The sequence below is a fragment of the Periplaneta americana genome, chromosome 10 (assembly GCF_040183065.1).
Source record: "Periplaneta americana isolate PAMFEO1 chromosome 10, P.americana_PAMFEO1_priV1, whole genome shotgun sequence".
NCBI classification, from domain to species: Eukaryota; Metazoa; Arthropoda; class Insecta; order Blattodea; family Blattidae; genus Periplaneta; species Periplaneta americana.
This window is the reverse complement of record NC_091126.1, coordinates 1,941,847-1,961,840: the sequence shown is the minus strand read 5'-3', so window position 1 is coordinate 1,961,840 and position 19,994 is coordinate 1,941,847. Positions and strand designations below refer to the sequence as shown.

At 35.4% G+C, this 19,994-nt stretch overlaps 1 protein-coding gene across 15 annotated transcripts in view; it reads right to left on the bottom strand.

Annotated features, from left to right (window-relative positions):
• Positions 1-19,994, bottom strand: part of Rbsn-5 (Rabenosyn-5) — a 94,477-nt gene that overhangs the window by 65,998 nt on the left and 8,485 nt on the right. For 14 of the 15 annotated variants that reach the window (XR_011334210.1, XR_011334207.1, XR_011334214.1 and 11 more), the window contains 2 exons: positions 13,709-13,849; positions 2,807-2,968 (listed from right to left, as the gene is read on the bottom strand). Coding sequence is in view for 4 of the 15 variants with exons in the window: in XM_069836705.1 (XP_069692806.1) it covers positions 2,807-2,968; positions 13,709-13,849 (303 nt within the window). In the remaining 11 variants the exon portion in view is untranslated. The remainder of the gene's footprint in view (positions 1-2,806; positions 2,969-13,708; positions 13,850-19,994) is intronic. The other variant, XR_011334213.1, reaches the window with a different exon arrangement.

Genomic DNA, 19,994 nt, shown 5'->3' with positions numbered 1-19,994 from the left:
AGTTTAAAGTAATATAAATGCGTGTGTTCCTTCAACTAGTAGAAGTAATACAATTACAGGTAGCAAATGTATGGGGACATTGAATAAACAGTCTCAGAAAATAATCTGTAATGTGTATGCCTACATCAAAAGTAACAAATTGGGCAAGGAACCGATTACAGAGATGGCAAAAGCTGTTGGAATAAGTAGGAAAGCCGTAAGCAGAGTTGTAGAAAGAGGTCCTAAAACACCCAAAAAATGTAAAAATAAAAAACAGAAATTAGGAAAAGCTGGTAACTTCACCTGCAATCTGATTCATCAAACGGTGCATGATTTTTTAAAAAATGGACAGTCGCCAACAGTTAGTGAAATATTAATAGAACTTCAAAACAAGTGTGAGTTCCCCTACAAAAAAAACAACACTGAGAGAATTATTGAAAAAGTTAGGATTCAGGTTCTGAATTCTTAATAAAAGACGTGTGATAAAGGAGTCATCGAGAATAGTAACGTGGAGGTACAAATATTTGAACACACTTCATTCTAAAAGATCGGCAGGCCATAAAATTATATTTTTGGACGAGACATGGTATGACACCAATGATGTCCCCAAAAAAGGTTGGGATGATGGGAGTTACTCATGTGCCTTCAATGCCCCTGTATCTCGCAGGAAACAAATTAAGATTTTGCACGCAGGTAGTAGTAATGGATGAGTTCCAAATTGTTTGTTCCTTTCAGCTAGAAATATAGGTGACTTCAAAGCAGATTCACATGATGAAATTAATTCTGAAATTTTCGAGGACTGGTTTACAAACAAATTAATGAAAAATCTTCGAACAAGCCCTCCATGTATAATTGTAACGGATAACGCTACTTATCATTCCAGGCTACAGTTTAGGCTACCAAATAGATCCACAAGAAAGGATATTATTAGCTTCATGGTGCAACACAATCTAGAAGTACCCAAACCACTCCCCACTATATCAGTACTGCTTGAACTTATAGAAGAAGCTAATATCAGTAGAGAGTTCGTCATTGACAAAACTGCAAGAGATTTCGGCCATGAGGTTTTGCGGTTGCCCCCATATCACTGTAATTTAAATGCTATTGAACTTATTTGGGCGCGCTTAAAACTTGAAGTTCGAAAACGAAATGTGACTCCATCACGTAGTGACAGTGTATACAGAACTATACGAGAATGTGTTGAACTTATAAATTCGGAATTGTGGACAAAGTGTGTTAACAGGACAAGAGAAATAGAACGCCAATATATTGTTTGTGATTCTGAAAATGACAAGAGACTCATTCATTATAACCGTAGGTGACAGTGACAGTGAAGGAAGCAGTTCAGATGAGAGCTACGATGTCAGGTAATTAATAACTGTAATTTACATATTTATTTAATTAATGTAGTTAGATAGCATAAAAGTATTAGTATTATTATTATTATTATTATTATAATTATATAATATTAGTTATAAAGTAGTCGTGTTTCTCATTTGTACGCCCTGCAGTTTGAAAAATACGCGACAACATCGTTTTAGAACAGCCTCGTTTGAAGAATGATTTTGTACTGTAAGCTTACAAGAATACGGAGGTCACCTATTTTCTATAAGCTACAGATACGATACATCTGCATCAAAATTATGTAAAAAGTTTCACAAAATTCATATAATAGCATATAGTAACACCCTTCATTTTCGTCTATAGCATTTGAAAGTAATAGTTCAATTATTTTACAATACTCAACTCAGTTGATGGACGAAATGCCCATCTTAACACTGACGAATGTAAAGACCACAATTACTGACGAACTCAAAGAAGTTCTTTAACAACCATTAAATATTTCACAATGATCAAATTTTCTTGATCATAGTCTGTGTAAATGGCCGAAGGTATTCAAATATATACTAACAAGTCACCTCTGTACATCTCACTTGGTATGTGTCAGAGGAAGAACAATTATTGTTTGTATATATATGAAGTCTGATTAATATAATAGCTCACTGATCAGCAATGTATGCAATGGAGGGGGAAAGGAAATGGCCGCCATACCTCACTATTTCCTGGCTTAGTTGCCTCATGAGTAATACCTTATTGGTGACACTTATGAGGTCCAAACCTGTCATCAGACAGTTGACTAAACAAGTAACAAGTGTTGAACTAGCAACAAGTTTTTTTTAACCGGTAGTACGTTTTTTTTTTCTTCTGGAAATAGGAAGACTGAAAATTATGAATTTGTTGTGACAAATTTAATATGCTATTATTATATTACAATAAGAGAAGTAGCACGGCTTAGAAAAGTCAATTTCCTTCCTGCAATTTTGATGATTTGTCTAACAACAAGGGATGCATTTTCACCAAGTGACATTCTGAATTATTAAACAAATGTATGGAGTTCTTGTGATCATACAATAATGGAGCACTAGTGTTGGAGTGCAAGAGAAAATCTTCGAAAAGTAAGGATTTACGTACTTTGGAGGTATGCGTTGCTTGAAATTTGTCTCCTGTGTGATTTGTAAGCATGATATAAAATTGAAAGCACTATATTAAATGAGAGGCATTCTTATTGATATGACATGCAGTACAAGTTTTTTACGAGGAATCAAATTTTTTACACATAGTTCATATTAAAACAAACAGGAAATATGTATCAACGTGTTTATTTTCACAGCAATCCACTATGAATGTATTAGAAAGTTCTTCAGTCCAAAAAACTAAAAATTAATGCTAAGTTCAACCATAAACTTAAATGAATGTTTTTCTCTTTTTTGCCCTTGGTATTTACTAATCACCTATGCAATTCCTATTCGTATAGACGAGAACTTACTAGCAAGTGCAAGTGGAAGGAACTGAGTACAGTCATGACACATGATTGCACCACATAATCGGCAATGATGTTTTCGGCGGGCAACATGGAAGTTCTTGGCGCATGTTGGACACAGCTTTACGTCTCTGTCATCAATCCATGGTACAATTGCCTGTTCATGGGCTGCCGAAAAGAAACACATTTTACTCATTTAACCTTCACGAACAGAAAAATGTTTAAATATTTGACAATTACACAAATTTAACATGATTGAAATGCTGAAGTTTTATGATGATGGCATATACAATTTAACACATAGCCCTACAGAGAAAGTTAAATTTTCATTACATTCAGAGGATCTTCTTTTAAATTGAAATAATATTATGTTATGCTTTAACTGCAAAGTTCAAAACTTTTGATACATTATTCTACTATAATTCTGTGAAGTTTTAACCACGAAAATCTGCCTTGACGATAGAACCCTGGTACGCAACTCATAGTAGACTGTTCACTACATACAGTAGAACCTGTATTATCCATGGTAATGAAGGGGATGAACTGAATAGTTAACCGAAAAGGTCCGACAATCCATACCATAAAATATTTTCATGAATTAAGAGTATAATAGTTTCGTAATTTGAAACTCCTACTATACTGCAACCACTGGTGTCTTCATACTATATACTACAATATACAATATGCTGGTTATAATAACTAGACTTCGGATTTTAGGTAAAAACCTATTTTAATCAATGAAGATAAGTTGATAAAAACTTACAAGTACATGTTTCATATGAAACTATGCATAAAATTGATATTTTAATAGCACCTAAAGTGCCTATTTTGACGACAAAGCCTATTTTGACCTATTAAGTATGTTTTATCTCTAATAGGTCAAAACATCCATTCTTATTTCAAAAGTTTATATTTTAAATTCCAAAATGTATTTTTCAGTGTGTGTTAATCGTGTCACAGAGCATATCAGGTTACAATATCCAAATGTAAATAAATTGATTTCTACTGTAAAAAAAGTTTTCGTCAAGACACCAACAAGGGTTCAGATTTTCCTTGAGAAACTGCCCAATATCTCTCTGCCACCAGAACCTGTACTTACCTGCTGGGGAACATGGCTGAAAGCTGCAGAATACTACAACAATCACATTAGTGAAGTGAAAGATGTTGTTTCAAGTCTAGAAGACGAGTCTGCAAGCATTGTTTCTGCAAAGGAAGTGATGGAAGATTCTGGTATTCAGAGGGACCTAGCATTTTTTAAGTCACACTTCATTTTCCTAGTGCACGTTATTGCACCACTGGAACTGAACTGAACAGATGAAAATATTTCATGATATGCAAGAAAGGATCAAAAGTATTCCTGGTTCTGTTGGAAATAAAGTACAGGATAAACTGGAGCAAGTTCTGCAGAGAAATGTAGGACTGAAGGACCTGCGTACTGCTTCAGATATCCTAGCAGGGAAGAACACGGATTTACAATGCAACTAGTGTCAAAATTGAAATACGCTCCTGCTACTTCAGGGGATGTGAAGCATACAAATTTGTGTTGAGTGACAGATGGCATTGTTTTTCAACTGATAATTTAGAAAAAGGATTGGTAATTTATTGTGAAATTAATTACGGACATTAATGGACAAGGCTTGGTAAAATTGATTGTATTTGACTTGTTCCTATACTGAATTTATGTCTAAAACATATTTTTCACATTTTATTGTTTAGTTTATATGTAACTAGTTAGATATTTGTTGTTCTTGTAGTCTAGTAGTAGTAGTAGTAGTAGTAGTAGTAGTGGTAACGGTATATAAACATTTAAAATTATTACTATTATATTCTAAATGTGAATTCCTGATGATTTGAAATATGTTCTTAAAGATTATTTTTTGTTAGAGCCTATTTCCAATTCTTTAGAGACTATTGCTTACACTTTAAGCCTATTTTAGGCACCTAAAATTACATTTTAACAACCTAAAAATCCGTACTCTAATAATAACTAATGAAAACATAAAAACAGTGAAATACAGCAATACGTACCACTTCTACTGCCACTCTCGTATTCTTATGAGATGAGAGACAGATTTTCCTTTCCCAAACCACTAACACGTTTTCTTTTGTCATTTTGCACAAAATGATTAAATTATGCACGAGTTTTCAATTGTGTGGAAGTTCTTGGAGTCACATCTTTGAAAGGAGATAGCCACTATTTTACAAGCTGTGAAAAACACCTCCTTCCAAAAGTACTGCTGGTAACTGTAGCATTTCTACTACATACTGTGTAATGGTAAAGGCTTGTAATAACCTCCTGTAGCAAAAATGCGTACTAACATAATATACTGTACTTCATATATTTCTGCAGCATAAAAAACAAACAAACAAGAGAAAGACAATCGGATAATCCACCAATCGGTTAACAGGGTGATGGATAATCAAGGTTCTACTGTACTGTTATCACTAAACAGTGGAAAAATAAAAAATAAAATAAAAAATTGACAAAATAAGAAATCTATACACCCAAAATATGAAGGAAAAAAATCTTGAAATAGCTACTGTATTTATGTATCAAGTGCTCAAAATAAGGCTTTAGTGGACGAATTCAGTGTTTCTTGACAATGAGTAAGCCAATTCCAAAATACGGGATCAGTCCACTAAAGGTTTTGCATACATGGTGCATACGATAGTTTTTAGTAAAAGCTCTCTAAATTATATGAAATAAAATAAATTAAAAGTAAATATAAATATAAGTATAAAATGCATAGTCAGTAAATTGTCATATTCTCACCACCATCTGATAAACATAATGAAACAATGTTGGCATATTAAAACCCTGTAATAGTTGGTACGCCGATTGTCACTGCCGTCTGGATCTGAATCTCATATAGGCTACATACGAATACGGATATAGATGGCGGTGCATATTCTGAGTGTTCGTTTCTAAATAACAATATATACGAACTAGTTTATTTATGAAAGGCTTTGTTTAGTTTTGTGAAAATATGAATGATAATCCTGAGGAAACTTCATTCCGAGCCAGAAACATTGAATGTTTGGTTATATTTGTTGTTATATTATGAACGGTTTTGTTTAAAACAATGGTAAATCTTCTAACAAACCCTGTTAAATAATTTCGAGGGAAAAATTGTTCCGGGGTTGGGCATCGAACCCGGGACCTTTGGTTAAACGTACCAACGCTCTCCCATCTGAGCTACCCAGGAATTCTACCAGACACCGATCCAATTTTTCCCTCTATATCCACATACCTCAAAGTGGGCTGACAACCATCAAGCAACCAACATTGAGTGCACACTAACTCTGTGTGCCTTAAATTGTGGTTTCCTGTTAACGAACAGTGACGCGTATTATGCAAATCAAGCTTTTAGGAATAACTCCCTGTAAAGTTGATTTGAATAATTTCGAGGGAAAAATTCTCGAAATTATTCAAATCAACATGCTGTGCAGGGCCGACCGATCATGGGTCCAGCAGACATGTCCTCTTGAGTTGTCCAGGCAGCGCTAAGTTGGAGACCCGAATCCTAATTGAGGTTACTACTTTCAGATGCAGTGGCTAGGAATAGGACAGTCAAAGAAACCCTAGCCACTGCATCTGAAAGCAGTAACCTTAATCAGGATTTGGGTCTCCAACTCAGCGCTGCCTGGACACCGGCGACGAAATGTCTCCACACCCAGACGGTGGCCGTCATCAACGAGAACAGTCAGCCCTGCAGAGCACCGGGGAACATGTGCTGTGTTCACGCCAATCTGCACCTAGCTCCTCCCCCCGACACAGTGCACTCCTAGCCATCAGACGAATCATCCTCGAAATGTTGGTGTTGGCTGGAAGCCCGAGAAAATTTCGAGTCACTTAAATTGTAAAAGGCAAAGTTCAGAAAATTAAAAATATATACCAACAGAACAGTACTAACTGAGATAACTTTAAGAAAATCTTGTGTCCACAAAGAATATCAAAATGTGAGTATTTTAAGATCATACTTATTTCTCAAGCCTCAAGAGGATTCCAGGATATGTGGGAGAAGGACTTCATCCAAAATGGAAAATGTGCTGGAAAAGAATTCATCTCATTCTGTACTACTTGAAGTAGCCTAAACAACATGCTGGAAGGCAAACATAAAGCTACAGAATGTAGTACAATATAAGTTCGTTCCTATCAGATCATGTGATGTAAAGCAGAGCTTTTAATCGTACAAAGCCATTCATACTGATAAACAGTACAATCTCTTGCCTGAAAGTATGAAGAAAATGCTTGTACTTTACTGTCAAGACAGTGTACAGTGCAAGTTTCAATTCTAATATTTTACTGTAATAAATTAATACATAGTTGAATCTTAATATTATTCCTTTAATTAGAATATGTTAATTTTTTTTTGCACATGTTCTCTAAAATAGTTGCTTTTCGGACTGTTATCAGTGCGAAAACTTTAACTTTAGCGACCGAGGCAACTTTTATCTGTGTTTTAAAGAAAATCAACACAGCACCATCTAAATCTGTATTCATACATAGCCTATACGAGATTCGGATCCAGACAGCAGTGACAATCATCTTACAAACTTTTAACAGTGTTTTGCAAATCAAGCTTTCAGGTATAACTCCCTGTAAAGTTTATTTGAATAATTTCGAGGGAAAAATTGTTCCGGGGCCGGGCATCGAACCCGGGACCTTTGGTTAAATGTACCAACGCTCTCCCAACTGAGCTACCCGGGAACTCTACCAGACACCGATCCAATTTTTCCCTCTATATCCACAGACCTCAAAGTGGGCTGACAACCATCAAGCAACCAACATTGAGTGCACACTAACTCTGTGTGCCTTAAATTGTGGTTTTCTGTTAACGAACAGTGACGTGTATTATGCAAATCAAGCTTTCAGGTATAATTCCCTGAAAAGTTAAGGGAACACGTCGGCAAAGCCTGGAGCATGACAAGCCAGTCAGCTCCTCCTCTCCCCGACACTACAAACACTGATGTCAAGGAAACCTACAAGGAAGTCTTGACCGCCACAAAAATGGCAATAGTTCCCAAATGGCAAAAGTTCATAGAAGAACAGATTGAAAAGCTTCAAGAGACTGTGGCTGAGGCCTTTGAGGAACTAAATGATGGAAATTATCCTCAATTTTCTGGCTCGCCTATGGAGAGGGGAGCTCTCATCCTCTCCTGTGCGAACCAGCAAATAAAAACCTGGCCTGAAGCAACAACCTAAGCTGAAACCATGGGAAAATGCCAAGCTAACAGTGGCACGTCTTACGGGTATCGAAGGTGCTCTTTAAGATGTCAAAGATGTTCACTGAGATAGAACCCCCAAAAGTTTTGCAAATGCTTGGCAAACAAAATGAAACAGGAGACTAGCAACTGGCACATTATAAGCTCTAAAGAGAATCCAATAGGACAAACGTTGGATTCAAGAACCGTGGATATACAAGGGATGAAATGCAGAGCTAGGAGATGCCAAAAGTAAGGTAATTTATTAATAATGTTAAGACATGTATTCTAGTCAGAAATGGTATAGAAACATTACCTTTGTTGGAATTCTGTTCCAGAGATATCACTAGGCTGAGAATTAACCAAAGCATAGGGGAGAGAAAGAGACATAATATTGAGCTCCGTTTACCTTCCCTATGATGGTGGGAATCCTCATTGTACAATGCTCAGATTCTTTACATACTAACACAATAAGAAGAAATATGTGAAAGATATTTACCATATTTTCAGCCAAAATACCAATAATATGTTGATAATTCAGCGGTCAAGTGGTCTGTCTGTACAAATGAACATAGGCATAATGTTTCTGTTATTCTCGTGACACACTACTCCATCCACTGTGTAAATGGCCTTATCAATACCAGGGAAGCCAGTAGGCCATAAGGGAACGAGTGCTTTATTACCAATTATTTTAAGGTGATTTCCTTGTTTAATTCAAAGAGTTTCTTTATGATTTACATGTATAAATACAGATTTTTTTTTTCGATTTACATATTTGAATAAAGACTTTTTTCATAATTTATGTATTTTTAAACAACGACTTTTTTCACGGATTACAGTAGTTTCACTATTGACTTTGATCTATTTTATTCACCGTTTTACAGTGTCTCTATTTATGAGCATTATTATGTTTTTATTTTAATTAAAATTTTGTACAAATTTGAGTGAGATATACAAACTTTGTTGGAGTTATATAATGTACAAATACTTTCTTTTATACTGCAACTAGACAATAGTGATGAGTGTCTGCACTGTAAAAAGATTACATCCAAATATGAATACAGCAAAAACACTCAAATTCCCTTCAATGCAATATCTCTCTTACATAGCCCTAGTTGTAAACTAGGAAATACATTATAATTATTTCCTTCCCACTAGCACCAATAATTTATTATGACCTATTTGCTTTGCTATAATGTGAAAATGAGGAACTTTATTCTTATATTTGTTCTGTATTGTCAATCAGGCATTTTAAATTATATTCACAGGTCTTCATTTCAATGATATGTAGCACTGCTTTAAATTCTCGAACAAATGAGCTAAATATTAATTGTGTGCATATGTGAAAGTTGTTTTTGTATGATTTGTTGTAGTGTCAATGACTGCTTTCCTGACCTGACGACAACTGTAAGTCAGAATTCATTACTCTTCATGACAGAAGGAATTATGAGCAGAGAACTAAATTTTGATGCATGTTAGAATGCAAAAATACAGTACAGTAGAACTCCAATTATCCGGATAAATTTGGGGGAAAATACAAATTATGAGAAGAACAGTGGGATCTTGCAGCACAGGAACAAGTGACTTTATGTTCCAAGTAAAATAGAGTATAGGTACTGTATCTTAATTTTTAGTTTTTATTCACTTTAATAGTAGAGTACAGTACATACATACCTATCTCAGCTTAGTTTTTATCAATAAAAATTGTGTTTTTACTTTGTCAGACATCGTTTTTTTCTCAATTATTCTTGAGCTATATCCAATTATCCGGATCGGCCCAATCCCCAATTAGTCTAGACAATTGGAGTTCTACTGTATTACAAGAACAAGACTCTTAAAGGAGCAGTCCGCGATAAAATTAAGTTGGCTTTAATCAAACACGTTTTTCAAACTCAGTAGAATGTAATTTGCCACATGTCAATGCGAGGCATGGTTCTTGAGTTACTGACTCCACACAAATACTTATGACATCACAGCCACTGAACTGGTGTGATTGCGTAGTAGACAGAGAACATCGGCGAGTGCAGCGCAGAGCTTTGTATTAAAATAAATAATCTTCTCTGGCCGTAGTAAACGTGAACAGAATTTCGGACTTAGCTATGATTGTGTGAAGTCATGTTTTGCTTTTCATTTGAGCATAAACCCAACACATACCAATGTTGTCGTTTTATGTAGACGTATTTTCTTTTATATGAACGATTTTGAATTACAGTAGACTAAACAGATGAAATTGTATCGTAATACAGTTTAAAATGCCGTGGTGTTGTGATTTTTCGTGTTCAGAGGGAACAACGAGAACAGAACATGAAAAAGGGGTATCATTCCATGTATTTCCGAACAGAAAAAAGTTACTGCAAAGATTTAAAACATGGGTGAAGAAAATCAACAGAAAAGGTTTTACACTATCGAAAACTACTGTTGTGTGTTCCAGTCATTTCCGTGAAACTGATTTTGAAGAATCGTCTTTACTAAAAAGACGTTTAATGACATACAATAGAACTCCTATGAAAATTAAGAAAACTTCTGTCCCTTTCCTATTTTTGAAAGGAGAATCTCCCCAAGACAGTTCTGATCTACGCACTCCTCTGCTTATAAATGAAAGAAGGTCATCGAAGAAGCAATAGCAAGTTGCAGTGATGCACCTATAGCAGAAAATATTGACGTGTGTGTAGTTCTCGATGAGGCTGAAAATTCACAGGAACCTAATATAAACAAAGTTGTGCAGTGTGAGATAGGTGCGAGACACTAAGAAATGTGTGTGGTGAATGAGATGTGGGGGAGCAGAAACTGACTTAGAGACATATTTTCAAATAGAAGAAGAAACTTCAAATTCTAATTCATCAGGTTCCGAGGACACTGCACATGAAACAGAAAGTAAATAGGGAGTCAAAAAGTGTGTTTTTTTTTTTTTTTTTTTTTTTATATTCTGGTCAGCATTACAAATTTCGTTTTTCTTCTGTAATATTTGTCATTCCTCTTTTACAAATATTTGGTAGAAACAATAGGACCATTGCTGAAAGTTAATGCAGTGTGCCAGAATGCCTGTAATTGGGAGTGGAAGTCCGAACAGAGGTGAAGCATAGCAGTGAGTTCTGCGTTATACTTGTGCGATATAAGATACAAATTGTTTGAAAAATTTTCAAAAACTTTACAACTATGTTTCATCGGCAAGACAACATTTTATAAAATAATTTCAAAATTCGTAGAACCAACAGTCAGATGTACTTATTTTCAGTTTCATGAACAACTTATCAATTCCCTAAAAGATAAAAACGTGCGAATCGCGGTGATGGCCAATTTGACTCACCTAGTTACAGTGCAAAATATGTGACTTACAGTGTAATGGACCTCGATTCAGATAACATTATAGACTTCGTAGTTCTGCAAAAAGGTCTAATTGTAGGCGAAGCAGCATGCGAAAAAGTTCTAGATCGCCTGAAAGAAAAAATGAACATTACCCTCTTTCTATCGGACTGCCATAGAGGAATTAGGAAATTGATAAGGACCAAATATGAATGGATGGGCTATCAATTTGACATTTGGCACATGGCAAAAAGCTTAAAGCCGCCGCACAAATGTGGAAAGAGAGCATCATAAATCACTTATGTGGTCTTGTGCTACATGTGAAGGTGATTCTGACGACTTAGAAGACAGAGTTATTTCTGTATTAAATCATGTTTGTAGTATACACGAGTGGGGAGAAACAGAGACATAATAAAAAATGTGCACACATTCACCCATACAATAGTGAGAAGAAATGGATCGAACCTGGATCCAGCTATAACAATGCTCTGAAAAAAGTTGTATGTAACCCTGCCCTTTTGAAGGACCTAAATCAGACTAATCAATTTTGTCACACCAGCAAATTTGAATCATACCATAACGAGAGATTGCTTTACACTCCTAAGAGAAAACTTTCCATATGGTGGAATGGTAACAAGAACTATGATTGTGATAATGGACCATAATTACAACGTGAAAAGAGATGTAACTGGCTCCAGACTCCAGTACTCTAACGCCACTAAACGATGGGTGGAAGACAAAACATACAGCTGGAAGAAAAATGCGTGGAGAGAAGATACTATACAGAAAAATGTCTTGGAAGTAGTTCTGGTTATCAACTGCCGCAATTCGATGATCCACGTGTTTTAGAGGTTCCCCCAAACATAGCTTCGTGCCTAAACCGTGTGACTCAACAACTATGACGCAATAGAATAATATAAACCATGTACTAATTTATTGTTGACGTGAGATAAACACGTCTTTGCAGTCCATTCATAACGAATATTTCACGTCTCACATACATTCACTCACTCAGTGAAGGCATTGACTTAGGTTATAATGGATCGACATATTAAACCTTTTCAGTTTGAACCCTTACCAGACCCAAGTTGTTCTAATCACTATGAGTACGAAATTCAAAATGGGTAAGTTATTATTATTATTATTATTATTATTATTATTACAGTATATGCATGTGATAGGTCCTAAGTGTGTTAATAATAACTGATTGTAACTTATGAATATATATTTACTCATTCTACGCTGTATGTCAAACGGAACTACAACATAGTCTTATGAAGTGATCAGTGGTTATGACGTCAGAGCTTGCAGTAAGACCTTTAATATTTCGCAAACTAAAAGGTGTAGAGCGATGCAACAAACGCCGTTAATCCAAGGATTACTTTGGTAAACATCCTGTAATATAATCGAAATATGGAATTTTACTGCGGACTGCTCCTTTAATGCCATAAAAACAGAATATGGAGTACTTACTAATTTATTTCTATATTATTTATTTTATTTATTATTTACTTATTAGTTGAAAAGGCCACATTAACACTCCTATAACTTTCGGTCTTGCATGTACTCAACCTAGGGTGAGCAGACGTCCCTTTTTTAACGAGATTGTCCCTTTTTTCAGCCTCTTGTCCTCTGTCCCGAGAAAAGTATGTTCAAGACGCCAAATGTCCCGTTTTTTTTTATTACTGCATCCCGTTTTCCTAAATTATTGTTAAAATAATTATTTTTCTTTTATTCTATTTAATTATAGATTAATCCTATACTGTTTCCCTCAGGTGTCACCGTAATGAATTCAATAAAGGCCATGTTGATCACAAAATGTCATTTCAAAAATGTGTCTTTTATGAACTTCTACATTTTCCTGAAGGAAAGGCCAACATTTCTAGACCAAATACACCCATCAAGAAAATATGATGCTGATTGTACACTTGATCTTCAAGGAGAATATTAAAATAGTTAAAAGTTAACATGAGGCAAAAAATTTTGTTATGAAACAAGTTCAGAATACAGTGACATGGATACAATGTAAGGTCCAATTAGTCTGAAGTATTTTTAAACAGATAAGTTAACCTAATCAATCCAGACTAGTAATATAAACACAATGACTTAAGCCAAGTATCCATGCTATTCTATTATGTACTTGCATAATTATTACAGCCTAGTTATTGTAAACAGTGTAGTGTTTATTACTTTAAAATAAATGAAACTGGACCTTATTGCTCACTGACATTATATAAACACAAATAATAATGAATGTTTATATAAATTGTTGATTCATATCAACTTTAACAAGTTTCCCGTTTTTTTTATTTTGAAAATCTGGGCACCCTAACTCAACCACTACAGACAACTCTTTGTGTGTAAAATAATCACTATTTTCCCCTCATAAAATGAACATACCTTTTCTCTTAACGGGATCTGCTGGCAAATCCACAAGTAATTTATCCAGTCTTATTAAGAGTTTGTTGGTTTCTGCAGCATATCTCTCCAAACGATTGTTTCTTATAGTTCGAAATGAGTGAGTATAACTGCGTGTTGCTCCTGCACAAAAATTAAACATAATGAACAGCACTTAACACAAAACTAAGTCTACTCAATAAGTCTTGTTTGTCCTTGAAAACTGACTTAAGATATTACTTTCTAATTCGGTTTCAATTCAAAATATTTTCACAGAAATTACTTGTATAAAAATACATCCAAAATACGTAACTAATTTAATAATCCTCCTAAGAAAATAAACATTCTACAGTCTTTTGTAATTCGTGAACTATCTGCGACACAGTGACATTTAAAGAAAGAAAATTACAAACCAACCAAGTGGTTGTTAGAACATAAAGAAATGTTAAAATTATACTATCTTATTTTTCTGTCAGAATGTAACACTTGGATCAAGTTTCTGATCTAAATAATACAGAAAGGACACGAACTGTCACAGAGTTTTCAGAAGTGACCATACAGAAATTCACAAAAATCCCGAACTGAGTTTACACTGAGTGAACAATTCAAAATCAACGTAGAAAGGAATAATAAAGTAGTTAAAAGCAATAGCATATTTTAAGTAATCTGTTTTTTTTTTTTTTTTTTTAGCCAAACACGAATTAGGTACCTTTCCTTGGGTGTTCTGAAGTTGACGAGTGATGAACCTTCAAACTGAGACAACTATAAAGTAAAATTTTCTCAAGAATTTTTTTGATAATTTGGATATTCACCTTAATATGCAAAAATTCTTTTTTAATTATCTAATAATATCCAAAGGGATTTTATTGATTCAATTTCAAAAGTGCTGAAAACAAACTGAAGCAGAGATAATGACATAATAGATGTGACCACTGTTACACTATATTGCACATACATCCTGTATCAAGTATGATCTCAGGTCTCAGGAGGATAAACATGTGCTGATGCTGTGGAGCATGGTAGATTACAGGCTCTGGTTATAACTGTTAAATCAATATACATGAAATGAACCGGATTTTAAAATTCCATAGATCACAAATTCACTCATGTTCGTGACCCGTCTCGACAGCTTATACATTGGATAAAGTTGTGCACTAGTCATGACTTCTCTTTGATTTCCAAATATTATTTTGAAATATATTTCAAACAATAAATTAAGACATCAACAAAATCCACAGACAGTAGTCAAACATGTCGCACTGCTCTCTTATCTGATGACACAAAATTCCTTATTGCAGTTTCTTTCCATCCCCAAACATGAGTCATAACGTGATAAATGTCTATAAATTATAACACTAGTAATTCTTTTCTACAATTTTTTTTCACAAATCATACCTAATAATCTACATTGACCTTTTTTTTTTACTAATAGTAGGTACTTGAATGTTCGTCATTCACCCATATGTAGCCAAATGTGTAGACTAGCGGTTCCCAACCTTTTTCAACTCACGAAACCCTTCCACAACGATCTGAGTTGGGTGAACCATTGACTTTTAAATATACATACAGTAGACATGCATAAAATTTAATTCCAAGCAAAAGGTTTAATAACCTTAAATTAACTTAACCCTTAATGGTTAAAACCTACATTTACTCTAGTTATGGCTTAAAAGTTACACAACGTGTAGGCCTAGTTGCAATAATAAAATAATAAATACAAGTTTTCATTGTAATTACTCTCCTCTTCCTGGGAATTCAGTGAGAAGGTTGCGCCTACTTTCCATGGCACAGAGTTTGGGCGCGCTTCCGTACAGGGCAGTGCCAAAATGGCGCCAAAAAAAAAAAAAAAAAAAAAAAGAAAGAAACTACATAATATAGAAATGAAATATCCTGAACGATTTTGAAGAGAAACGCACCATTTCCGAAAAAAAAAATATATACCATCACAACACCTCAAAAAACGCTCAAGGCAGAAACAAAAAAAAAAGTATCATATCCTCTCTTTCCACTCTCTCTACCATCCTCGCACACTCTTCTACACTCTCATTCTTCCATCCTTTTTTCCCCTTTCTCCACACACAACTACTTTATTTCTACTACCTAATTTTATATCTACATTACATACCTTATCAATAACACACATTTTTACTTACCTTGCCAGTGACGAGACTCGAACCACCGACGTTCATTTCTATCCTCCATAGCCTTATCCATTAGGCTACAAGAACAATTGCGAAAAATACGCTTGAAACTTATACAAAACCTCAACCCAATCACAAATCTCCAAATTTACGTCATATACTACGTCACATCTTACAAAGAAAGACATTCCTCTCCACCAGTCGCTTAATAACAAGGTATTCGACTAACCTACTATCGAGATATCTCGGAAAAAAAAAAACACACACACACACACAGAGAGAGAGAGAGAGAGAGAGAGAGAGAGAGAGAGAGTTTCTCCTCCATACGAAATACGACAACATCTCCAAGGTACGTTATCTACCCTTATATAAATCAACTTACATACTAATAAATTAACCCTAATCTAATCAACCCCTAACATCTAACCTTTTACAAATACACACACCTAAAATGACGTCTAACCTTTCCAAAAAAAACCCCTAAACTAACATTTTTCAAATACACACACTTAAACTGACGTCTAACCTTACCAAAAAACCCTAAACTAACGTCTAACCTAACCCAAACTAACATTTTTCAAACACATACACCTAAACTGACGTCCAAAAAAAAACCCTCAACTGACATCTAAGATTTCCAAAAAAAACCCTAAACTAACATTTTTCAAATACACACACCTAAACTGACGTCTAACCTTTCCAAAAAAAACCCTAAACTGACGTCTAACCTTTCCAAAAAAACACTAAAGTAACATTTTTCAAATACACACGCCTAAAGTGACTTCTAACCTCTCCAAAAAAAACCCTAAACTGACGTCTAACCTTTCCAAGAATCCCTAAACTAACATTTTTCAAATACATACACCTAAACTGACGTCTAACCTTTCCAAAAAAAACCCTCAACTGACGTCTATGATTTCCAAAAAAAAACCCTAAACTAACATTTTTCAAATACATACACCTAAACTGACGTTTAACCTTTCCAAAAAACCCTAAACTAACATCTTTCAAATACACACACCTAAACTGACGTCTAACCCTAAACTAACATGTAACATCACTAATCTATGTCAAATTTCTTTGGTCTAAAATCTAACTAATCAACGATAGGCTATGTGGAAACCAGACTTAAATAATTTAGCGTTCTTACACACTTCAAACTCCCCATGACGTCAACTGACGTCATCACATTCGATCTGTGTACACCATTCCTGACAACAGTCAATTCGTGTACACAGCTCTATGAACACCATTCCAGATAACAGTCAATCCGTGTATACAGCTCTACGTAAAGAACATACAACAAGAACCAACGTCAATACACAAGCAGTCAGTAAAACAACAAAAGCTTAAAAGGTACGTAAAGCAATATCACCCACTAAGATAAAAAATAATCTGATAGCTACATTATACTCGCAACACGAAAATGGCGTCCCATTACAACCGTCTCGTAACCTCTGTACCATAACATAACCACGTTCAATATTATAATATACCGTGTCGAAAGCACTTGATCCTCGTAAAAAAAATACGCTTATCAATATTAAGTAACTTTTAAATCAGTACAAAGTACCATAATCCCAATTTGGCACTGCCCCTGTAAGGAAGCGCGTCCCAGAGTTTTGAAGTCAGGAACCACAGAAGTTAAAGTCTCAAATCACTTTCAGCACAAAGTCTGTTTCTGTATTTATTTTTTAAATAGGCATATGAAGAAAACGACTTTTCGCACAAATATGTGGATGGAAAGGGTAATAAAGCCATTATGGCTTTATTTGCCAACACTGGGAACTCCTTTAAACTCAACCAAAAAGCAATTAATGGTAAAGATTTATAACTTTTCTGTAGTTCAAAATCAGTGGAAATTTCAAGAAGCTGCTCTTTTTCATCTACGCTTAATGTGGATTCTAAAATTGTTGACTCTTCGAAGGGATAACGAAACCAATTGTTATTATTGGACATAGCAGGGAAATATTCTCTGAAGGTTTTTCCAAGTCCTGTCAAATGTTCTTTAACCATGTTCTTGACATTTTCGTCCAAAGAAAGATGATTTTCCACCAGGAAGTCGTGAAGGGTATCAAAGCACTCGGCTTCATTGCTATTGAAACACGTTTCCCAAAAATTAAGTTTTTTAATTAATGATTCGATACGGTCTTGCACAATATAAACATTTATATTTGACCCCTGGAGAGATGTTTAAACTGTTAATTTTTTAGAAAATGTCTGCCATATAAGCTAAAGTCTGAAGCCAGATTTCATTTCCCATGCACTTTGCTTGGTGAAAGGCATGGCGAGTGAGCAAAACGTAAACTTCGTCTTTAAGCTCACACAGACTGGAAACAGTTGAACCTCGAGACAGCCATGTAATTTCAGTGTGAGACAATAAACACTTATAAATGCTTCCCATTTCCTCACAAAGCACTGCAAAGATGCGGGAATTTGTAGGGTTGAGCCTCAGTGGCGTATACTGGTTAAAGGGTTTGGGCTACCGCTGACCCTATTATTACACAAAATATATCTAACAATTACTTTAATTTTAATTACTATGGTAAAACTAATAATACAAAATTATTACATTATGTTATATTATAAACTTTTTCTTTTGTAATTTCCTTGGGCTACCACCAGTAGCCCCGGTAGCCCGCAAAATACGCCCCTGTTGAGCCTTAATAAAATTAATTATTTTCACTACATCATCCAACACATCGGGCATGCATTTAGAAACAAGAGCCGTCTGAATGCAGCAATGTGTCCAAGAAGTGTTCGGCGCTACCGATTTCACTTTGGCAACAAGCTCAGCATAACACCCTGTCATAGATTTCGCACCATCTGAACAAATGCCTACACAGAGAGTCTAGTCTACTGAATTTTCGCGAAATTATTCGTCGGTTAACTTAAATATATCTCTTACCGTAGTCCTCTCTTTTAAGGGTTTGCAGAGTAGTAGCTCCTCTTCTACAGACTCCCCATTAATATAACAGACGAAAAGTAACAAAATGGCTAAATTGGCAACATCAGTCAATTCGTCAAGTTAAATCGCAAAAGAAGGACTGGCACGAACTCTTGCCAAAATTTCATTTTCGACATAATTTGCCATCTCTTTAATCCGGCAGCTGATCATATTGTCGGACAATGGTACCATATTGACTTTTTTGTGGAAGATTCTCCAAGCATGCACTGTACTACTTCATTTATACATAAAAGGTAAAGGTATCCCCGTAATATGCCATGAAGGCACTTGGGGGGCATGGAAGTAGAGCCCCATGCTTTCCATGACCTCGGCACTAGACTGAGGTGGTGTGGTCGGCACCACGCTCTGACCGCCTTTTACCCCCGGGAAAGACCCGGTACTCAATTTTATAGGAGGCTGAGTGAACCTCGGGGCCGTTCTGGAAGTTTGGCAACGAGAAAAAATCCTGTCACCACCTGGGATCGAACCCCGGACCTTCCAGTCCGTAGCCAGCTGCTCTACCAACTGAGCTACCCGGCCGCCCATTTATACATGGCTGCACTAAATCTTCAGCTATTGAATGAGGTTTTGAAGTTTTAGAAATTCTGTAGCTAACGCGATAAGACGCTTCAAGAGCATTCTCATTGTCACTGTTTGCAGCGGACACAAAAGTAGTTAAATCATTTTTCCACTCGTTAGCTTTCCGTATAAAAAAAATCAACAGATTTGTTTACGTGGGTGGGGTGTTTAGTTTCTAAATGGCATTTAAGTAGAGAAGGTTTCAGACTACTGTTAGCAAGAATGTCACCACAAACAACAAACTGTGGACAGTCCTTGTCACCTATATATGAAAATCCAAACCTAATATAATTATCATTGTACTTTCTTTTCTTTACACACGGTTCACTTTTGTGGGATTGACACACATCACTAGAAACTGAATGACCTGTTGACACAACACTAACTTGCGATTTTGTTAAACCCTGTTTCCCATTCAAACTTCCACTTTTCAACCAGTTATCCATTTTAATGTGAACAGAAACGGTTCTGATACACAACTGACAACTTACTGCATTTGCCACAAGGAAAGAAGAAGTAGGCTATTGTTGAAAATACAAAATTTATAAATTTGTTGAAATACCACATTAACATCTAAAATCAAAGGCCTGACCGCCATGTAACCGTTCCTTAGTCGGGTCGC